The sequence below is a fragment of the Panthera pardus genome, unplaced genomic scaffold, assembly GCF_024362965.1.
Source record: "Panthera pardus isolate Hobbes unplaced genomic scaffold, ASM2436296v1 HiC_scaffold_24, whole genome shotgun sequence".
Classification (NCBI taxonomy): Eukaryota; Metazoa; Chordata; class Mammalia; order Carnivora; family Felidae; genus Panthera; species Panthera pardus.
In genome coordinates this window covers 66,891,622-66,914,162 of record NW_026526810.1, presented here as the reverse complement: position 1 = coordinate 66,914,162, position 22,541 = coordinate 66,891,622, and the positions used below count along the sequence as shown (strand labels likewise).

The 22,541-nt window shown below is 51.2% G+C and overlaps 2 protein-coding genes across 7 annotated transcripts; both read right to left on the bottom strand.

Annotated features, from left to right (window-relative positions):
* Positions 1-4,238: 4,238 nt before the first annotated feature.
* On the bottom strand, positions 4,239-9,822 carry IRF9 (interferon regulatory factor 9). 3 transcript variants are annotated; one of them, XM_053889301.1, is made up of 9 exons: positions 9,277-9,822; positions 8,321-8,501; positions 7,822-8,005; positions 7,439-7,569; positions 7,267-7,348; positions 7,092-7,163; positions 5,867-6,208; positions 4,828-4,943; positions 4,239-4,672 (listed from the first exon to the last, which is right to left on the bottom strand). In XM_053889301.1, the coding sequence occupies exons 2-9, from the start codon at positions 8,498-8,500 to the stop codon at positions 4,544-4,546; spliced, it is 1,236 nt and encodes a 411-aa protein (XP_053745276.1). In that variant the 5' UTR covers position 8,501; positions 9,277-9,822; the 3' UTR covers positions 4,239-4,543. The 3 variants fall into 3 exon arrangements, with proteins under 3 accessions (XP_053745276.1, XP_019284901.1, XP_053745277.1); XM_019429356.2 differs by lacking the exon at positions 9,277-9,822 and adding an exon at positions 8,781-9,219; XM_053889302.1 differs by lacking the exons at positions 7,267-7,348; positions 7,439-7,569; positions 9,277-9,822 and adding an exon at positions 8,781-9,224.
* A 116-nt stretch (positions 9,823-9,938) lies between these two features.
* On the bottom strand, positions 9,939-22,535 carry RNF31 (ring finger protein 31). 4 transcript variants are annotated; one of them, XM_019429346.2, is made up of 22 exons: positions 22,464-22,535; positions 21,341-21,754; positions 21,107-21,253; positions 20,800-20,955; positions 20,497-20,565; positions 20,321-20,396; positions 19,704-19,881; positions 18,643-19,045; positions 18,150-18,440; positions 17,645-17,893; positions 17,353-17,538; positions 17,035-17,241; positions 13,969-14,142; positions 13,787-13,885; positions 13,601-13,690; positions 12,318-12,432; positions 12,087-12,205; positions 11,701-11,814; positions 11,494-11,551; positions 10,674-10,770; positions 10,185-10,353; positions 9,939-10,075 (listed from the first exon to the last, which is right to left on the bottom strand). In XM_019429346.2, exons 2-22 carry the CDS (start codon positions 21,530-21,532, stop codon positions 10,022-10,024), a joined length of 3,243 nt encoding a protein of 1,080 aa, XP_019284891.1. In that variant the 5' UTR covers positions 21,533-21,754; positions 22,464-22,535; the 3' UTR covers positions 9,939-10,021. The 4 variants fall into 4 exon arrangements, 3 of the variants coding, with proteins under 3 accessions (XP_019284891.1, XP_019284890.1, XP_053745274.1); XM_019429345.2 differs by having other exon boundaries at positions 22,422-22,530; XM_053889299.1 differs by having other exon boundaries at positions 18,150-18,437; positions 22,422-22,530.
* Positions 22,536-22,541: the final 6 nt, after the last annotated feature.

Sequence of the window (22,541 nt, the reverse complement as noted above, 5' to 3'; positions counted from 1 at the left end):
CACACAGCTCTTTAATGACAGCCTGGCTGGGAACTCTGCTCTCTTGAATTCCAGCATTTCCAGTACCTAGTCAACTTGTGCTTGTTTAAGCTGGTTTCTACATAATACAAATTGTTTCAGTCACTGTACATATGTTGTGTTTATAAGTTCACATTAGAGCACAGAGATGATAAGGTGGGGGCATCTACCCTTAAGGTACTTAGAACCTAGTTTAGGAGATAAGCAATAGACTGAGTAATTTGTTCATCCATCCCTCCATTCAACAAGCATGTATGAGATGCCTACTACATGCCACACACTCCTCTATAGAGGCACTGGATATAGAGCAGTGAACAAAACAAGTCCCTGTTCTAACGCATTAGGGAAAGAGAGATGATAAGCAAGGAGACAAACAGAAATATGTGAAATGGTGATCAGTGCTATGAGAATGAGGCCGCATAGGAGAATAGAGAGTAGTGAGGGCTGCTATTTAGGTAGAGTGCTTAGGGAAGCCCCCTCTGAAGAGAGGAGACAACATGCACCTACCTAAAGGAAGAATATTTTAGACAAAAGAACCAGCAAGTGCAAAGGTCCTGAGGCAGAAATGTGGTGGGTTTAAGAAGCCTGGAACAAGAATGGCAAGCGGTGAGGTTAGAGAGGAGGATAGGGGCCACAGCACAAGGACCTTGGAGGCCACTTTAAGGATCTGGGCTTTAACTCTGAATGAATTAAGAGCCAATGGAGGGTTTTGACTGACATAATGAGATTTATGTGTTAAGGGGATCTCTATTGTGTTGGAAATAGGCTGAAGGTGGACAAGAGTGGAGGAAGAAAAGAAGATGTGGAAGGAAGCAGAAAGAGGTGTGAGAGATGATAGTAGCTTGTTCCAAAGTGTTAGTGGTAGGGGCCTCCGGGTGGCTCAGTAGGTTAAGCATCTGACTCTTTAAAAAATTTTTTTACATGTTTATTTTTGAGAGAGAGAGACAGAGCATGGGCAGGGGAGGGGCAGAAAGACAGGGAGATACAGAACCCGAAGCAGGCTCCAGGCTCTGAGCTGTCAGCACAGAACCCGATGTGGGGCTCGAACTCATGAACTGTGAAATCATGACCTGAGCCGAAGTCAGATGTTTAACCAACTGAGCCACTCTAGCACCCCATCATCTGACTCTTGATTTCGGCTCAGGTCATGATCTCACAGTTTGAGTTCAAGCCCTAATTTGGGCTCTGTGCTGATAGCACAGAGCCTACTTGGGATTCTCTCTCCCTCTCTGTCCCTCCCCTGTACTCTCACTGTCTCAAAAATAAATAACATTAAAAAAAAAAAAAAGTGTTAGTGGTAGAAACAGAGAGAAGTGGTCAGATTCTGGATAGATTCTAAAGGAATAATGACAGGATTTGCTGATGGCCTGGATGTGGGTTATGACAGAAAATGTAAGAGGACATGATATAATCATAAATGGGATAATCCAACCAGAAAATATAACAATTATAAATATTTATGCACCTGGCATGCGAGGACCCAAGTACATAAAGCAGTTAATAACAAACATAAATGATCAATAGTAATACAATAATAGTATGGGACTTTAACCCTCACACCAATGGACAGATCATCTAAACAAAAAATCAATACGAAAACAGTGGCTTTGAATGACACATTGGACCAGATGGATTTAACAGGTATAGTCAGAACATTCCGTCCTAAAACAGCAGAATACATTCTTTTCAAGTGCACATGGAACATTCTCCAGAACAGATCACATATTAGGCCACAAAACAAGTCTCAACAAATTTGAAAACATCAAAGTCTTTTTAGTATCTTTTCTAACAACAACACTATGAAACTAGAAACCAACCACAAGAAAAAATCTGGAAAGACCACAAGTACATGGAGGTTAAATAACATTCTATTAAACAATGAATGGGTCAACCAAGAAATCAAAGAGGAAATTTAAAAAATACATGGAGACAATGAAAATGAAATATAAAGAACTGATACAACACCAAAAAAAATAATCTAGTTAAAAAAATAGAAGACATGAGCAGACATTTCTCCAAAGACATCCAGATGGTCAACAAATACATGAAAAGATGCTCAGCATCACTCATCATCAGGAAAATGCATAGCAAAACTACAATGAGATCTCACCTCACACCTGTCAGTATTGCTAAAGTCAAAAACACAAGAAACAAGGAAAGGACGTAGAGGAAAAGGAACCCATCGTCCCTGTTGGTGAGAATGCAAACTCATGCAGCCACTGTGGAAAGCAGTATGGAAGTTCCTTAAGAAATTAAAAATAGAATTACTATACGATCCAGTAATTCCACTACTACAAAGAATACGAAAGCACTAATTCAAAAGGATGTGTGCACCCCTATGTTTATTGTAGCATTATTTACAATAGCCAAGATACAGAGCAGACTAGGTGTCCATCGATAGATGAATGGATGAAGAAGTGGTATACATATACATTGGTATATTATTCATCCAGAAAAAACAATGAAATCTTGCCATTTCCAACAACACACATGGATCTAGAATATATGCTAAATGAAATAAGTGAGAGAAAGACAAGTATCATTTGATTTCACTCATGTGTGCAATTTTGAGAAACAAATGAACAAAGGGGGGAAAAAAAAGACAAACCAAAAAACAGACTCTTTTAACTATAGAGAACAGATGGTTCCCAGAGGGGAGGTGGGTGGGGGGATGGGTGAACTAGGTGGAGATTAAGAGTACACTTATCACAGGGTGCCTGGGTGGCTCAGTCGGTTAAGCATCCAACTTCGGCTCAGGTCATGATCTCACAGTTCGTGGGTTCAAGCCCCGTGTCGGGCTCTGTGCTGACAGCTCAGAGCCTGCAGCCTGCTTTGGATTCTGTGTCTCCCTCTCTCTCTGCACTTCCCCCACTCATGCTCTGCCTCTCTCTCCTTCAAAAATAAACATCAAATAAAAAATTAAAAAAAAAAAAAAGTACACTTATCACAATGAGCACTGAGAAATGTATAGCACTGTTGAATCACTATGTTGTACCCCTGAAACTAATTTAACACTGTATGTTAACTAGACTGGAATTTAAAATTATAAAGAAAAGAAATAAAATGGAAGTCAAGGAGACAGCAAGTGCAAAGAAGAAAGGCCAGGAGGAATCTTAGAAAATCAAGAGCACAATAGGGCTTGCGTACCTGTGCACCCAGTACCTGCTTTCTTCCCTGCTAATGCAGATTCCTGTTTGGACTCTTGGCTTCTCAGGAGGATGATGGGCAAGACTGAAGAGAACGAAGGTCCGAGGAGGCAGAAAGGCTCAAAAGCAGCACTGAAGTTTGTCAAGTGAGACAGCAAGAAGATCCTCGAGGATCTAGGCATCTAGGCTTGATCACATAGATGAGCCGGGGAAGGCTTATAAGAGCGAAAGGACAGGAAAGTCTGGTCTGGGAGGCTCCTCTTCCTCCAAGCTGGTGTCACATATAGGAGGGGGGAAGCTGGATGCTGTGGCAGTTGGTTAAGTGGGGACTTACGTCTGAACTAATCTGCTGGATGTGAATGGAGAGGTAAGATGACAAGTTGCCTGTAAAGGAAGAACTTCCAGTTTGGTGGCAAAATAAACACAGGGGGTATGGGAAAGAAGTGTCAGTTGCTTTAGGGCCCTCACATCTCAGCGAACAGAGTGTTGGTGACATGGCAGTCTAGGCCACATGGTCTTTGGTGGGGTCTAGGTAGAGCGAGGAAACCAGTTTGGGAGTCCCCTTATGTTGGGGCGACAGTGCCCCATATAATGGGAGAAGAGATACCAGGGCCTGGTCTGCCCTCGGCACAGGAGGCACAGAAGCTCTTTCTTCCCTCTGATTTCCCCTCCCCTCCCAGACCCCAGCACCTCTAGTCCATAGTTTGAGGTCAACTTCAAGTTCTCCTGTTCATTTAGACCTCCAGCCAGAGTCCAACCCTAAGCCACTTGTGAGGCCCGAATCAGAGGCCTCTAGCCAAGAACCGTGGAGCCCAGATTTTTCCATGTGAAGTTGGTGGCTACAGCAGCTGTAGGCTGTGCTCTTCTGGGTGGCTAACCTCAATCCTCTCCCCAAACTCAGAACCCACAGAGGCCAGACAGCTTCCTAGCCAGAAGCTGCGGGTGGAGGAGGGGAAAGGGGCCTGGAGAGGTCAGCAGAAGAAAACCCAAGTACACCGCTCTGAAATTACATCTCTATCACTTCCCTGTGACCCCTGCTACCTACCTTTTCATCCCAACAAAGCAGATAATGACTCCTCTTTCAATAAAGTTTTATTTTAAATCCCCAGTGAACATCTAAGAAGAAAATATAAAGTGCTTGGCTTTAGGGTTGGGGGAAGCAGGAAAGGTCCTCTGAGTTCACACCATTTGGACTTTTCCCAATTCAGTTTCTTAGAAATGAAAGAGGGTATATCTCAAACTTAAAAAAAGGATAAAAATCATCCTTCAGTTCTCCACCAGCCAGGTACACGAGCAGTTCAAGGACACAACCATCACAGACAACCACCGAGAATGATCACCAAGGGAGCCAGGTCAACAGTGTGGAGAATGAGTTTCTTTCAAAGGAGATAGGAGGAACAGAGCGAAGAGGAGGAAGGCGGGTCTCCCAGGCTCTGCAGCAGGGAGAGAGCGGCTGCCTGCTCCTCAGGAGTCTCCTCCAGTAAACGTCGGGCAAAGGCCTGCTCCATCTGTGCCGGGAAAGGTGGGGGAGAGTATCATGAGCACAGCTGGGGCAGACATACCCCCAGGAGTTCCTCCCCGCCAACCAAAGGCCCTTCTCCACCTGGAACCCCCTACACCCCACTCACACAGGCAGGCTAGTCTTCCCTTGCCCTGAACTCACCTGCACTGTGATAAGACTCTTCGGGGTGTGGCTGGGGCCAGGGCTCTCCTCCCAGAAGTTCAGAGTCACCTGGAACTTGGGTGGGGGGCCTAGGCCCTGGAAGTACCTGGCCAGGTCTGATGAAAGAGAAAGGATCAAGGGTTGGAAGAAAGAAGGCAGAGGCTACAGGCAGGGAGGGAATACAGAGGGACCCATCATGGAGAAAAAAGGGTGGGTGTGGGGCCAATTGGAGACCAAGGCCAGAGCAGGAGCTGCTGGGTCACGGCTGTTGCCTCATACCAGGAGGGATGCCAGCAACTAAGCTGCTACTCACCCATGTGCAAGGAGGAAAAGGTGCCCCTTTTTCAAGTAAGAAGTATTTAGAGGTAACCGATTTTTACACACCCTCAAAGCTCTCTGCTGGAAGAGCTTAGAGTCCTCAAGGCAGCAGCCCGGGCTGCTAACATAGAAGTGTCCCCACCTCTATTGTCTGCTCGCACCCTCTCTGCCGAGGGCATGCGTGGCCCTGCAACACTCCCACTCTGCGTCCCCTGTACTCCTGGCCTCCACTCCCAAGGTGAGATTTAGAGGTGAATGGAGGCAGGAAGTGGAATCCCAGGCAGGGGCGAAGGACGGGAGAAGGACAACCCGAGGAGCTGCCCGGGGTGCAGCAGGGCTAGTGTGTGGGAGGTGTGCGAGCTCTCCCAAATATGGGGCCGGCCCGTGCAAGTGCATATGCAGGAGAGGGCCGCGAGGTGCACCTTCCCGTTACTGCATGCTGCCATGTGGTGGCAGTCCCCAACATGTGACTTGTGTGCTGAGCTGCATCCGAGCTTCATCTTCCGAGACCTTGGCTGGGGAAGGCTGGCTGCCAGACAGCTGCCAGGGCTGAGCACAGTGCCCCACAGGATGTGTGTGCACCGCTCAAGTGCAAGGTGCTATGCCTGGGCTGTAACGAAGGATCTACTGGAAGGAACACAGGGTGGTGGCAGAGCCTGCAAGGTCCCAGGGGGTCCTAAGAGATGGGGGCAGGGGCTCAGCTCAACTGGAACGGCCTCACCTCTGCAGAAGTAGGTGGTTCTGAAGAGCTCCACGCACTCATTGCTGGGCAGCAGATGTGGGCCTGGACCGGGTGGCGCCTGGGGCGCGTTCCAGGAGATGGGGATGGGGCAGAGACGCTGCACAAAGAGGCCTCTGGAGTTGCTGGCTACTAGGACACCTCTCTCGATCTGGCTCAGCAGGCGCTGGGTGGGCTCTCGTGGGTCAGGCTTGGGAAACACCACCTGCTCCATCCCATACTGGGAGCCTGAGGGCTCAGCCACAAGGCGGCAGTCCAGGCTCTGCACCTGGGCTTCGCCCACCACGCGCCCACCGTAGATGAAGGTAAGCAGCAGCGAGTAGTCTGTGAACAGAGAACGGCCAGCTGCACCTGTGCTTCACCCCAGGGGTCCACCCGGCCAGCACCAGGTCCTGGGGAATGAGGAGGGGCCAGTGGCAAACCCCACATCCTCATTTTGCTGGTGAGAAACGTGAGGCCCAGAGGGAACACAAGCAAGGGCAGGGGTAGCAGTTTGACCTTCTGCAGTTAGAGAAGGCGCTTCCCTCCCCATCTGCCCTCTCACCAACCTTACCAGCCAGGGGGCATCCTGTGAGGCTTTGCCATCACTCACGAGGGTAGCTGATACACAAATGCCCACTGAGGCCTCAAGGCTTAATGCCCAGGGTCTTATGGTTTATAAGAAAGTCCCGAAGACTAGGTCTCCACTTGACCCACAGAAATGAATGTCTCAAAGTGAATTTCCAGGGAACAGAGTGCATAGGGGATACTTTTTAAAAAGTTTATTTATTCATTTTGAGGGGGGCTGCAGAGAGAGAATCCCAAGCGGGCTAGACGCTCTCAACTCAGAGCCCAACGCCAGGCTCAATCCCACAAACCGTGAAATCATGACCTGAGCCAAAACCAAGAGTGGGACGCTTAACCAACCGAGCCACCCAAGCGCTCCCTTCACCCACCCCACCCACTTTTTTACGTTTATTTATTCATTTTGAGAAAAAAGAGAGAGAGAGAGAGAGGGAGGGAGAGAGAACACGAGGAGTATTTTTGAGAAGTAAGCTGTTGGGAGGTTGGAGTCTGCCCAGGTGTCCTGCCTGGAAAGCAATGCCTCTGTCTGGATAAGGTGGGCCCTGTTTCCTGCAAGCCCCGACATCCTTGATAATGCATGCATAGCTACAGGGAGACAACCTGGGGGGACAGAGAGCAGAGAGGAGTCAGAAACACCACACACCTGAGTCTGGAGGGGGCAGACTCTCCAATGACACCTGATCTCCTTGGAAAGGGGCTTCTGTTGTGTCTGTACCTATAAGGGAAGCAGAGGAATGTCATTCAGATGGGGACTGGGGAATCCAAGGGCCAGAGGGAGTGGCTGTAGGGGAACAACACAGAGGCAGGGGAGGTGGTACCTTCCTGAGGCTCAGGGCTGTTGCTGCTGCTGCTGCTCCCAAATTCTGAATGGCCTGCTTCCCCACTGGCCCCCACCTCCTCCTGCAGACACAGTGTCTATTCGTTGGCTGACCTCTCCCCTAGTTTACTCTCCTGCCCTCAGGCCCACTCCGTTCCCTCCCCAGCTCTTACGTTTTTGAGGGGGTCCTCAATCAAAGAGGGACTGAGTATGCAGTTCTTTGTGGTACCCTCATCCTCTTCCCTCTCAGAGGACACAGAACTGTAATGTCGCTTTGATGGTGATTTCTGGGTCCCTGGCTGGGCTGTGGAATATTGTGGAGGGGGAGAAAGGTCAGAGCCTTAAGTGTGAACAGAGGGTAAGGGAGACAGGAGACAGTGAAAGAATGTGCAGGACCAGGCAGGGGAACGTGGGTAGGAGTACCCCAGGGACAGGGCAGAACTCTGACTGAGGGGCCTGGAGGGAGGCCCACCACCCTCCCAGAAACCTCCTATCTCCATCCTCCCCCTGTCCACGTCTGCTGATTCTAGAAGCGGCTGGGCAAGGGGACACCCACCAGGGAGGGTCCCCGATGGCAGCAGCCGATACACCTTGTAGGGCTCAGCTCCATCCCTATGGCCATTTTCAGGAACCTCCTCAAATTCGGGGCTCTTGTTGAGAGCACAGCGCAGACGAGTCTTCCAGATGGCAGGGCCTTCTGTGTCTCCCTCCTTGTACTTCCCCTTAAATATCGCCCATGCCTGAGAAGCACAGGAAGTAAAGAGGAGACAGCATGTTACCCTGCCCAGCTGACCCTCTCCTACAGCCGGCTGCGGGCACCTGCGGCCTGAGCACCTGCACAGAAGGCCCAGTGCTCAGGTCCCCGCTCTGCTGCTGCTGTCTTGAAATCCTCAACAATTTTTGAATTTTCATTTTGTTTTGGGCTGTGACAACAATGTAGCTGGCTCTACCCTCCCATCTCCCCTTTATCTGAAACACAGGTATACCTCTTAAGGGTGAGAGATTGTGTCTACTCCACCCCTCCCTCGGAGGGGCTGGTTTCCAGGCCCATTCACCTTGAAGAAAGCGGCATCCTGGTCCTCCCGGAAGTCCTGCTTGCCTGCATGCTTCCAAGGAATCCGGAACATGGTCTTAGCTGCATCGTCCCAGCACACCCCCGGGAACTGCCCGCTCTCCACTTGCTCCACCACCCAGTTCCGCAGCTTTCGGGTGCAGCGTGCCCGGCCCGATGCCATCCTGGGGACAAGAGCAGCAGGCAGCATCAGTGGAACTGATACTTCAGGAGGGAACATCTGCAGAGATCCTGACCACTGGGGTTGGATTCTGGCAAGGGCCCCCAGAGACCCCATCCACCTTTTGCCTGTGGACATTTCTCACAATTCCCTGAGGCCAAACCGTTTCTTTCTGCCATCACTAGTAACCAAAAAACACACCCTAACATCCCAAGCTCCGACAACTGGAAGGAAACCCTAGGCGCTGGTCTTAAAACTGTCTTAAAACAGTCTTAAAACTGACTTTTCAGGAATCTGTTGTCTGGAAGAGAACTCCCTTGGTGTGGTTCCTGGGGAGAGGCCCGGTCTCTGCCCCAAGCATCTGCGAAGGCAGTATCTGTTTGCAAGATGCTTCATAGATACCTCACCCACCACCCCCACAACCTATCCTTTGACCCCCATCTGTCCCCTCCTCTTGCCTCTGGGGTAGGTGGGGCAGAGCTCCAGCGGAAGTGGGCAGGGCCAGAAAGCAAGAAAACAAACAGGGTCAGCTGGAGCCGGGGCTGACTTCCCTGAACAACCCACAGCAGGGACCTCCTGTTCTTTGCCTATAGGGCTGGGGACAGCGGTCCCCAGTCACTCTCTCACTCAGGCCAAACCCCCTATGTCCTGGCTCACAGGCGGTCTGTATATTCCTGTTTGGCAGAGGGGCCCCAGGAGCCCCCGCCCCCCCACCTCCAATCCGGCCGGGCCCTCTAGCTCTAGACCCACGCTGACATCCGGATGTCCGCTGATCTTACCTGAGCGGCTTGCTGGCTGTCCCAGGACCCAGCTGACCTCAGCTCGGCAGCCGTCTAGGCAGCTTCCTGATCTCTCCGCCCCTTTCTACAGTCCCCACCCTAAGTTTCAGTTCTCCTCCAGGAAGGGCCTTTTCTCAGAAATCACGTGGCCTGAGCTGCAGGGCAACGGCTTGCCTCCAGGGGGAAGCAGCATCTGAGAACCTCACTGTTGGAATCCCGCTGTCGGACACAAGAGGGCCCCCTTCCCGCTCAGGCTCAGTCCCCTCCTCCCTTAGATGCTCTTTGATCTCTGTTAACACTGCTGCTTCTCAGGGAGGCCAGTGTCCTGGAGTCTGGCCTGAGGCCTCTGGCTAGCCCCGTACCACCGGTGCATCTGTGTTCCCCCATAATGCCTGCTTGGTGTCTATTAGGTGACCTCAAATATCAACTGAATTCCATGAAAGAACAAAGGAGGCAGGGGAGGAGAATGCCCAGGCCAAGGGGCTGGCTGGGGAGAGGGGCTCCTTGGCCATCCATGGTGTCAATTCCTTCCTAGCCCTGAGTCCAAGAATGGTCAGGCGGTAGGCTGCAGGTGACCCTTTCGGCAAAGCTGTGTTCACCCCCCTCTTTCCCTGGTGCCCCAGATGGTGGGGCCAGGAAGAAGGACCACCAAGAAGCCTGGGCAAGGAGATGCCTCTTTATTGGTGCTGGAGCTGTTCCTGAGGAGGCTGGGCCATGAGACCCTCATGAGGATCCTTGCCCTCAGCTACTTCCTCCTGCGAGGGATACTTTGTCCCAAGGGCACTTCTTCCATCAGCTTCTGCAGAAGGAGAGAGATGATACTGGAAGTTTAAAACTCAGACACAAGCTGGACAGGGGACTTCTTTCTAGAGTGTGGGGTCAGAGGCGAGGCTGGAGGGAAGCCTTACCTGTAACAGGCGGGCGTGGTAGGCAGGGGCATCTTCCCCAGCTGCTGGCTGAGGGCGCACATGCAGGTAGCGCTCAGCAGCCGTCTCCAGCTCCTCCACCTCATACAGGGTGGCTGGGTCCAGTGAGTGGGCATTGATGAGACTCACAAGATACTCTTTGTAGTGTGCCCTGGGGAGATGACAGGGTGGAATATTTGTTCTTCCATTTGGCTAGTATTAACTGAGTGTGCCCAACACCTTGCTGGGCATTGGCATACTCAGACGAACAAGACTGACAACTCTTGCCAGTTGCACTTGTAGGCACTGTCCCCCTGTGCACACTGCCTGCTATTACCTACCCATGCCCTTGCCCAGAGAGCCCTTCCCTCACTTTCCCTGCAGGACCTACTACTCCCAGAGACCTCCTTTACTACCCATGCGTATCCTCAGCCCTCCTGCACGTCCCGCCCCCACCGCCCCGCCCAACACTATGCTCCTGCTGATACTCACTGGCAGAGGCCAGCATGGCCAGCTGGAGTCTCCTTGCCACAGGCTTCATCCCGGAACCCATTAGGAACCTCCTTCTGCTCCATCACTCGGCAGCCACCTAAGGGTAAGGGAAGGAAGGGACCCTTTTGTTGGGAGGAGGTCACTGACCACAAAGCCCCGGGAGAACTGGGGTATCAATGGAGGCATGTGAGGCAGCCTCCAGGGAGGGGACTGCTTTAACAGTGGTAGTGGTGGGGAGGGATGCACTTAGAGATACCATCGCAACAGACCAAGCCTGATAACAGAAGCAGGGGCCTTGCTGGCCCTGCTTTTATCTAGGCTTGCTTTTGGTCCATAATCACATACTCTCTCTCTTTTTTTATTATCACATACTCTCTTGGGACAACTCTTCTGGTTGCAATTTAGCTCTTGCCCAGTTAACTTAGTCTGTGAAGGTCTTACTTTATGGAAATAAGAGGTGGGGTAGGTTAGAACCATATGTAACATCTTTCTGTCACCCTCATGGAACCTAAAACAGTGCAACTATCAAGTCTCATTAAATACTGCTTGAGTTAACTAATGAATCATCATCCTTTGGGAATGGGAGAAGAAAATTAGTATCAACTGCTAGGCCCTCAGGTAAAATAGCTTAGCTGCAAAGGAGATATTACTCCCATGTCACAGAGGAAGAAACAAGGTCCAGAGAGGTTAACTCGCTAAGAAGCACACAAGTAAGCACAGGATGGACTCTGACCACAGACCCAACTGTCCCCTTTACCCACCATACAGTGGAAGCCCAGCCCACCCTCACCCCTTCTCCAAGGCTTGTCCTGACACTCACCACCAGGAACTGCCCGGGCTCCTGCTGGGGGCTCTGTGTTGAACATGACATTATTGTCCTGAGGAGGGGCAGACGGATGGGCATTAGGATCCCCTTGACGCCAGCCCACTGAATTTCCCAGCACAGAACCTTTCCTTTGTTGCCACCCTGAGCCCTGCCTCCTACCCTGGGCAACTCACAAACCCAGCCAGGCTGGCCACCCCTGACCTGTAGCAGCTTCTGGAGCCGGAGAGCAGTCCAGTCCCGCAGGTAGAAGAGGCAGTCTCGTGGGTGGTGGCCATGTAGGGACTTTTTCACCCTGCAGTTAGGGTCTGGACATTTCTGGCGGAAACCCAGATGGGAGAGAGGAAGTTGGAGACTGTTGGGGTCCTGGCTTCTCAGAACCCCTGCATGAGGGGTGTAGGGATGGGGAAAGATGGAGACATTGGAGGGTCTGGAGCAAGTGAAAGGGGAGAGGGGACAGAGAGAGGTGCTTTACACCCCATTGGCTTCCTCTTCTCTTCCCCTAGGCGTCTCCTCAATGTCTTTGCCCCTCACACCCAGTAGCAGCCTCCCACCCTTCTATCCCTTCCACCCCCATTCTCTGGGCTCACATTCTTGGCGTAAAAGGCATTGTAGCAGCCACTGCAGAACTGGTGGCGGCACTGGGTGCAGTGAAAGTGCATGCAGCCTCCTCGGGCCAGAGCATACGAGAACTTGCACTTGGGGCAATCTGTAAGGGACAGCAGGTCAGGGCTGGGGCTGTCACTGCTCCGCAAGGTCCTCAGGAAGAGAGCCACTGGCAGTGACTTATGAGTGGGCACACAGGCCTAACAGGACCTTACCAATGCCGTTCTCCTGAAGATACATGGCCAGGCCCTGGGCCTGGTACTCTGGGTCATTGGTGCGTTTCCAGTTCTGGAAATCCTCACAGCTCCGGCCTCGGTGCTGCTCCTCCCACTGCAGGAGGGAAAGCAAGCTTCACGTGAAAACCCCACCCCGGGCCCTTCTTAAGGGCCACCCCTCCTCTCAGATCTAGAGGTCCCTGGCTTCGTTTATGGCACTGCCATTCACCATTTGCTTCAATCTCAAACTGAGGGGCCAGCCTTGGTTCTTTGGCGTCCTCGTACCAGCACATGTTCACCGGCAGGTCTTATTCCCACCACCCAGGCCTATCTCAACCCTGTCCCCTTTTTCTTCATCCCTCCTCTGGCCATTCTACTCCAGGCCAGGTCAGGTGTTGCCTCAATTAGTGGTCTCTATTCCTCCATTCCTGCTCCCCTATGGTGCATGCTCCACCCTGCAGCCAAAATGTCTTTCAGAGTATAAGGCAGGCAGCTTCAGCAGTACTGGGAGTGTTCTAGTTGTGTGTGTGGTTTGTTTGGGGTTTTTTTGGAGTGTTCTAGTCTTGAGATCTAGTGGTGGGGTCTCAGGTGTTCATTTTATTACCGTGTTTTGTAATAGAACTTTTTGGTATCAAACATTAAACTTTTTAGAATATGTGCTGCCAAAGTGAGCACTCAAATATTAAACTTTTTTCAGATATTAAACTTTTTAACAGGTAAATGAAAGAGTATCACCCCTAGCTTAGTCTTAGAATAAAAGGCAAATACCTTCCTCACTTGGCCCCATGGCCTCTCCGGATCTGGCAGCTAGCTCCTCTCTGACCACCCACCACTCTCACCCTTGATCTTGGGGCTCCAACCGCACACCACTTTTTCTGACTTTGGCCTTTCCATGTGTTGCTCTTTTTGTCCTGAATATCCTTTGCATAATTGGCTTCTTCTTAACTTTCAGGCCTGAGCTTAAATTAAACCATTTGAGAGAAGACTTGTCTGACCTCTCCATCCTAAGTAGGTCCATTCTGTTATTCCTAATCTCAGATTCCTGTGTTTTCTTTGTAGAATTTAATGCCACGTGTACTTATGCTCTCTCCCTTCCTTCCTCCTTTACCTTACCTTTCTTTCACTGCCCCTCCTCCTCAGCCTCCCTCCCTCCTTTCCTGGAGTCTGTAAGCTCTTTGAGCCCGGAGTTCATGTCTGTTCTGTGCTTCAGCACATCCCAAGTCTGACATAGGACCTGCTAGCAGCTTTAGCAAGTTATTTCTGAAAGGATGAATGTGCCTCACCTGGCGCTTACAGCGCACACAGAAGGTCTGGTGACACTGGGGACATGTCGCCTCCAGCTGCTCTCGTTCATATATGAAGCCAAAGGAGCACTGTGGGTACAAGAACATAAAGCTATCTCAGGCCTGACCTGGCACCTCCATCCCTCCTCCATCCCTCCAGTCAGCTGCCCTGGGTAGGCCACTTACTTGGGCACACCACAAGAACTTAGGGTCTCGCATCAGCACACCCTCAGTCAGCTTCTTGTGAAATAGTGCATAGGCATCTGGCTCCAGGCTCTCCCGAAGCTGAGGACAGGATGCAGAAGTGGTGGATGGGCAGGGTACCTGTTCAAAGCCCAGGGCACCCCAAGTCCTAGGGACTGAAGTACCTGAATGTCAAGGGTAGAGAAGTAGCTGAGCAACTGTGTGTCATCGGTGAGGTCAGGGCGGCCACAGGCAGGGCACACCATGTCTGTGATGTGCTTCTCCTTCAAGGCGATGGTAAAGTGCTGGCGGAAGCAGTCAGGACAGATGGTGCACTCACAGGAAGTCAGGGCCTGCATCTATAGGGTGAGGCAGGGAGAGGAGGGGGTCTGAAGCCATAGCCGCCAGCCTGGGGAAGAGGCATTAGCCAGGTGTCCACTGAGAAACCAGGGTCTAATTAACAACCGGGCAAGGTAGCAACCCTTAATGCCAACAAGTGCCTGGCAGGCAATCCAAATGTCTAAAGACTGTCATTAGTTGGAAGAAAAGAGACAACGGTGAGGCCTAAAGTAAATGGAAGACTGCCCTCCAAAGGCATTCACATTCAATTAAAAGGAAACAAACAAATAACATTTCTGAACTGACAAAACCATACAGATGGAGAACAGGCTAGATATTGTCAGGTGATAGGAGAAAGGGAAGAAAGTTACAACTATAAAGAGGTTGTATGAGGGAGTTCCTTTGTGGTGATGGAACAATCTGTGTCTCAGTGGTTACATGAACCTGTAAGTGGAATAAAACTGCAGAGCCACACTCACACATCCATGTGAAAAATGAACAAGATCTGCAATTTGCTAACATTGTGCCAATGTTTATTTCCTGGTCTTGATACAGTACAATAATTATATAAAATTATATATTTATATTTATATATATTGTATAATTATATAAGATGTCATCATTGGGGGAAGGTGGGTAAAGAACACACAGGACTTGGGAAATAATGAACTATTGGGACCTCATCAAAATGAAAAGTTTTTGCACAGTGAAGGAAACAATCAGCAAAACTAAAAGGCAACTGATGGAATGGGAGAAGATATTTGCAAATGACAATTCAGATAAAGGGTTAGTATCCAAAATCTATAAAGAACTTATCAAACTCAACACTTGGTGAAGAAATGGGCAAAAGACATGAATAGACACTTCTCCAAAGACATCCAGATGGCCAACCAACACATGAAAAAATGCTCAATACCACTCATCATCAGGGAAATACAAATCAAAACCACAATAAGATACCACCTCAACCTACCAGAATGGCTAACATTAACAACTCAGGCAACAACAGATGTTAGAGGGGATGCAGAGAAAGAGGATCTCTTTGCACTGCTGGTGGGAATGCAGACTGGTGCAGCCACTCTGGAAAACAGTATGAAGTTTCCTCAAAAAATTAAAAATAGAACTACCCTATGACCCAGCAATTGCACTACTAGGTATTTATCCAAGGGATACAGGTATGCTGTTTCAAAGGGGCACATGCACTCCAATGTTTATAGCAGCACCATCAACAACAGCCAAGGTATGGAAAGAGCCCAGATGTCCGTCAATGAATGAATGGATAAAGAAGATGTATATATATACAATGGAGTATTACTCGGGAATCAAAAAGAATGAAATCTTGCCATTTGCAACTATTGGAGGGAACTAGAGGGCATTATGCTAAGTGAAATTAGAGAAAGAGAAAGACAAATATCATATGACTTCACTCATATGAGGACTTTAAGATACAGAACAGATGAACATAAGGGAAGGGAAGCAAAAATAATATAAAAACAGGGAAAGGGACAAAACTAAGAGACTCTTAAATATGGAGAACAAATTGAGGGTTGCTGGAGGGGTTGTGGGAGGGGGGATGGGCTAAATGGGTAAGGGGCCTTAAGGAATCTACTCCTGAAATCATTGTTGCGCTATATGCTACCTTGGATATAAATTTAAAAATAAATCATTAAAACACACACAACAGGACTCTACTATTTTTACAACTTCCTGTGAATCTACAATTATTTTATTTTATTATTATTGCTTTTAATGTTTATTTCCGAGAGAGACAGAGCACGAGCAGGGGAGGGGCAGAGAGAGAGGGAGACACAGATTCGAAGTAGGCTCCAGGCTCCGAGCTGTCAGCACCCACCAACCTGACACACACCAACCACAAGATCATGACCTGAGCCAAAGTCGGACGCCTAACCAAGTGAGCCAGCCCAGGCACCTCTACAATTATTTTAAAATAAAGAGTAAAGGGGTGCCTGGGTGGCTCATTTGGTTAAGTATCCAACTCTTTTTTTTTTCTTAATTTTTAATTTTATTTATTTATAGTTTATTTATTTTTGAGACAGAGACAGAGCATGAATGGGGGAGGGTCAGAGAGAGGGAGACACAGAATCTGAAGCAGGCTCCAGGCTCCGAGCTGTCAGCACAGAGCCCGATGCGCGGCTCAAACTCATGAACTGTGAGATCATGACCTGAGCCAAAGTCAGATGCTTAACTGACTGAGCCACCCAGGTGCCCCAAAGTATCCAACTCTTGACTTCAGCTCATCACCCTTGACTTCACCCTGCATCAGGCTCTGCACTGACAATGGGATTCTCTCTCTCCTCTCTTGGCACCCCCTGCCTTTCTCTCAAGATTCATTAGTAAACTTTAAAAACAATTTTTTTTTAAGAAAGAAAAAATAAAGAGTAAAAAGATAACAAAAAACACACACAGCCAGCATAAATAAATTGGTAATTTAAAAAATTATTGGTAATTTTTTTTGGTGTGCCAATGGTATTTGTGGGTATGTTTTCAAAGACTTTTACCTTTCAGAAATATATACTGAAGTATTTATAAATAGACTGTAAGAGTTGTTTCAAAATAATCTTCTGTGTAAGTGGAATAAAGACTGGCCATACACTGATAATTGCAGAATCTTAGTAATGATACATGGGGGCAGGGGGGGGTGGGCATGAAGAGGAAATATACTATTCTACGTATGAAACTTCCTATAGTGGAACGGTAAAAAAAAAAAAAAAAAAAAAAAAAGTGTGGGGGGGAGGTAGCCTATTCCTGCCCTCCCCTTCCTAGAAACTGCTGGGAGCACATGGGCAACTGCAGAGCAAAAGACAGGACAAGAGACAAGGGAGACAAGAGAAGTGGAGCAGGGCCCAAAGGGAAGAGTCATTCTAAGGCCGTCCCAGAGGAAAGAGGCTTACCCGGTTGCGAGGCAGGGTCCAGCCACACACAGCACACTCCTGGGCCAGCAAGCGGCGCAGGAAGGCCCGGTCCTGGCTGTGCCTCACAGCTTCCACCACATCGCCCAGCTCATAGTTCCTGGGTGTCTCCTGCAGCAGTGACAGTGCCAGTTCTGCCCGACCCCAGCTGGGGAGCGCATAGACTGCCAAAAGCCGTCTGACCAGACTCTGCAAGGTGATTTAGGTGGAGAGGGAAGAAGTGGCTGTCAGGCCCCAGGAGTCCTACCCCTCGGCCTTTCCCTGGCTCCTCTAAGTGGATTCTTCACCTCCTCCCAGCACCTGCTTGTCTGGCCCATCCCAGGAAGGGGTGGGATCAGGGCCCTTGTCCCAGAGACGCTGATGGAAGGGCTCTAGGCGCTGGCGCTGTAGCTCAGTCAGGGCCCGTGCCACATCACCACCATGTTGGAACAATGCTTGAAGAGACCCCTCTTCAGGCCCAAAGCCCAGGGACCGGAGCTCCTGCACCTGAAAATTGGGGGTAGAGAGAAGGAGTGAAGAGGGAAATGGCAAGCAAGAGTGTGAGAGGCTCTGAGACCCACAACCCTGCCTGCCCTGTCAGTACAGCCGGTACCTTCCTGCGCCGGGCCCTCACACACTCTTCCACAGCTTCATCAAGATTGCCATGACGATCCAACCAGGCTTTCCGGGCTTCCTGACAGGAAAAGGCACCCAGGCCCGGGTCCTGCTGTGCAGCCAGCTCGGCCACCATCTCCAGCACGTAGGGCAGCTCTGAGCGCAACCACTGCAGGGGCACCTCAGTGCCTGAGTACTGTAGAGCCGAGAAAACCTCCTCTGGACAGGCACCTGCAGCTTCCCCTTCCTAAGGCACAGTCCCACCCAGACAGATGGCCCATCAGGAAGGGCACCTTCCACCCACCCTCAGCCCAAACCAAAATGCTGACAGTGGTTGAGCTCAGACATATGGATCACGTGAGCACCGCACAGCATGTAGGCGGTGTTCAATAAGAGGCAGCTGCTGCTAATGACTAGGTTTACAAGAACTTGTATTAATCAACTGCAGCCCCTCCTTTCCCCCATTAGTTCAACCCTACCTCATCCCAGGCCCAAATTCTCACCCGGATCTTGATCACTAGTTGGAGACCTTCCTCACGCATCTTGTCTTGACGCTGCTTCTCAGGGTCCCCACAGGAACTGGGCAGGGGGGCACTGAGGCGTCGTGGAGGCCCTGGCTCAGGGAGTTGCTCTTCCAAAGAGCTGGCCTGGGGCTGGGGGGCGTGCGGTACTGGGATGGGGCTGCTGGTCCGATTGCACATAGCACACACCCAGCCAGGGCCAGAGTTGCAGAAGGTACAGTGGATACAGTACCAGACTGGACTCTGGGCAGAGGAGAGCAAAGTATCCCCCTGCTGGGAAGGCAAAAAGAATTATCCAACTGAAAGCTGGCTGAGGCTCAAAATGGAAATACAGACAGGTTTGGGGGGGGGGGGGGGGAGGGCGGAAGATTCAGAAGAACTGAAGGAAAACAGGAGATGAAGAGGTCGAGAATGGCCTGTGGTAACAGGTGCAAATAAAGAACGGGGACGGCTGGGAAGGCCAGGAACAGGTTACCTGAAGGGGCTGCAGGCAAATGCCAGTATCCCGAGAATCCACCACCAAGCTAGGAGGCTGAGCCAGCCGAGGTCGCTCACATATGGCACAGAGCACAGCTGCTGCCTCATTCTCAAAGGTGCAGCTTTGGCAGGCCCACCGACCCCGTGCAAGTTCAGATTCTAGGCCCTCAGCTCCTTGGGAACCCTCCATTGTCAGCCCCAACCCCTTACAGCCTCGGGGCCGATCACAGGCCACACAGAGCACTGCCCAAGATTCATTTAGCATGGCACAGGCAGCACAGTGCCAGGGCAGACGGGCATTTGCAGGATCAGAGGAAGCTTTCAGGGGAAGCACGAGAGAGCTATCTCCCAGGGCCAGCAAGGAGGCTGACTGAGGCCGTGGTGATGCTGAGGCAGGTAAGCTGTAACGAAAAAGCAGAGATGGTCTGCTGAGGGGGCCCTGGTGCCTGGGTCCCTTATTCCCAGGCATCCCTCATTCTCTGTATGACAATACAAGCCCTGTCCTTTGTGCATGTTGTTCTCTGTCTGGAATGGTCCATACCCATAGACTATTCAACATTTAATTATATCTTAGGGGCACCTGGGTGGCTCAGTTGGTTGAGCCTCGGACTCTTGATTTTGGCTCAGTCCGTGAGTTTGAGCACCGTGTTGGGCTCTGTGTTGACAGCATGGAGCCTGCTTGAGATTCTCTCTTTCTCTCCCTCTCTCTCTCTGTCCCTCACCTGTTTGTGCTCTCTCAAAATAAATAAACTTAAAAAAATGGTATCTTAAAGTTCATATCTTGTGATAGCTATCCCCCTAACATAGGGCCTGACCCACACTAGGTGCTTAAAATCCTACTGATTGAGCTGATCCTTTAGGCTAGGTTCCTCCTCTTCCTACCTATTTGCACAACATCTGGCTGTGACTGCTACTTGCTTCATATGTCTGTGATCTCTTGCAAAGCAGTAACTAACTGCATTCTATGAAGCAGCTTTTAGCAGAGAAACTGACACATAGTACATAAGTAATTCTAAGTTCTCTTAACTTCATTCCCACTCAGAAGAGAAGATCTCTTACCTGGGGGTCAGGCAGGTGGTCTGTGGGGCCCCAGGCAGGGTCTGGCGGAGGTGATGGGCACGGGATGGGTGTCCATGGAATAGACGATCACAAGCCGGGCACAAGGCCTGTTTACAGGTTGAACAGTGCAGTGTGCCTGGTGCAGAGCCACAAAGGAAGCAGGGACCAGGAGTGGAGCCTGGAGAACAGGAGAGGAAAAACTGAACATCCTTTTGAAAGAGACCAAGTTAATCTGAATTTGCTGAAGGGAACAAATTACAGACTACTATTCAACATATCCAGAGCCAAGGAAAAAATTTTAATCTCTTTTTAAAGGCAAAAAGGATAGGGGCGCCTGGGTGGCTCAGTCGGTTAAGCGGCCGACTTCGGCTCAGGTCATGATCTCGTGGTCCGTGAGTTCGAGCCGCGTAGGGCTCTGTGCTGACAGCTCAGAGCCTGGAGCCTGTTTCAGATTCTGTGTCTCCCTCTCTCTGACCCTCCCCTGTTCATGCTCTGTCTCTGTCTCAAAAAAAAAAAAAAAAAAAGGCAAAAAGGATAAACAGAGGAGGGCCCCAAATTTCCATCAATATGGTCTACTAGAAACTGCCCCCCACCTCCCATTATAGGATGAATAATACCTGGGGCAAAGGGCGTGTTGAGGGGGCCAGGAGCAATCTCTCTCAGCAAGGGGGCAAACTCGGAGAGCTTCAGTATCTGAGAAATAAAGGGCAGGGAATGGGCAAGAGTTTGGGGACACACAGTCCCACAACCCCTATCCCCTTTGTTCATCAGGTCTTAAGAGCCCCATCCCTACCTTTTTTACATCATCATCAACCTTTTCTTCCAGCAGCTGCTGCAGTGCTTGTTGTCTTGGGTGAGTATTCTGCAAACAAGGTAAGAAGAATTCCCACCTAGAGACCTAGGACAAGGTCCTCCCTCAAAGCCCTGGTCTCCCAACATCCACAGGAAGAAGAGTATGGGGAGTTTCCAGGTTGCTATGTGGACTATGCCCATGGTTCACCAGCATGAGGGTCTGCAAGACTGCTTATGGAGTTAGGCTGGGCTCCCCAGGCCTGGTGTTTAAGTCCTCAGGACTAGAGACACCTCAACATCTCACCTGTAACAACAGGCTGAGCTCTGTCCGAAGCAGCAGTACTTCCAGTGTGACTGTAGCAACTTGATGCTCGTCTGGCTCCTTCTGCCCCTCAGGGAAACTCAACCCATCTGGCTGCTCCTCAGTGTAGCCGTATAATCGCAGAACATCCCGGCCCCCCTACCACACATTCAAACCAGTCACCACCAGGCAGGCCCCCTTCCCACTAGGGCTGGAGCCCTCCCCATTAAGCACAGCCTCAGGCCCTTTCTTACCAACCCCCCAGCCCAGGCCAAGTCCCTTTCTCCCATAAGGGGCCCAGGGGCTTCACCTGAACAGCATCCACCGTACTGCGAAAGACAGGGTTATTAAACTTGACCCCGCGCCAGTACCGGGGCCGCTGAGGGCTGAGGAGGTTGCGGCCGTATTTCTCCAGGATGTTCAGGGCCGTGGACAGGGTGTTGAGGTAGTTTCGGGGCTGGGAGCAGTCAGAGAGCGGAGAGCTGTGAGCCCCGCCCAGGCCTCAAGTCCTACGTCCCCCTCCCGAGCGGGGGCCGGGCCTCACCTCCCCATGAGCATTGCAGCGGACCAGGCGTGCGGCGTCCAGCTGCAGGTAACGAGCTGCTGGCGGTAAAGACGTGACCAGTAGCGGCTGGAGTTGCTCCAGGGAAAACACCTGCCCGGAATCCTTCCTCAGGGCGCTCGCCAGCTCCTCGCGGGCCGCCAGGAAGGCCCTCTCCTCCTCCTCCCCCGGCATCCTGAGACAGGAGTCAGCCCCAGCCCCGCCGCCCGCCAGGACCTGGCGCAGGCTGTGCGCTGCCTGAGCGCTGCCCCTCCCGCCCGGTGTCGGGCTTCGTGGCCTGACTAGGTCGACGAAGACACCCCAGGTCACTCAGGCCACGGTCACTCTTCGGCCCCGGGCCCCGCGCCAGTGTTAGTCGGGAACAGGAAGTACTAGCAAAGAGGGCGGGATTGCAACCTGGTTTCAGGGGAAGGGGAGGGGTTTAAGTTTAGGACCGGCTGGGGTCAGGAAATCAGGGGGCGTGGGCAGGAGGGAAGTCAGGTCCCAGCCAATGAAAAGGGCAAATGGTCCCTGACTCCGCCCCCAGAGCATCTCGGCCTTAAATTCCAAACTAGCGCCCCTCCCCGCCTTCCTCTAGGCTGGTTCCGCCCCTTTCCGGGTAGCCCTAGGCGAGGGGTTACCTTATTTCCCTCAAAGCCTTCTCTATTTAGACCAGTCGGCTTTGCTCTGGTCCCCACCAGGAAAGCCCCACTCTGTAGGGACTCCACTCTGGCCGGTCTGGGCCCCACTCAAGCGAGTCCTGCCCTTTCTCCAGCCGCCCTTCAAGGCAGGGAACCCTCCCGGAGGAATCCCCCGAGACTGCTCCCTTCCATATCCTGCTATCCCTTTTCAGCCCCAGGCCCGCCCTCCCACTTCTCCCATCCTGATCCCTCTCTGGGCCCTCCTTGCAGTTGAGCCTTCTAGAGGGAGCCCCACCACTGAACACCCCCTTTCCCCACTCTCCTACCCATCCCACCTCAACCCTGGATTTTCCCCGGACCGCCCTTGCCCTTCCCTGCAAGCCCCTCCCCTTCTCCGAGGGACAGCCCCGGTACTGTCTCCGCGGTCCCACTTTTATACCAACCCCTCCCTCGGACAGCCCCTGGGCTTGTGACCGAGTCCGTACCGCCTTTACTAGTCGCAGCAGGCTGAGAATGACTGAGGGACTCCCTACAGTTTGCAGACTGCCAGAGGGAGGGGGAAA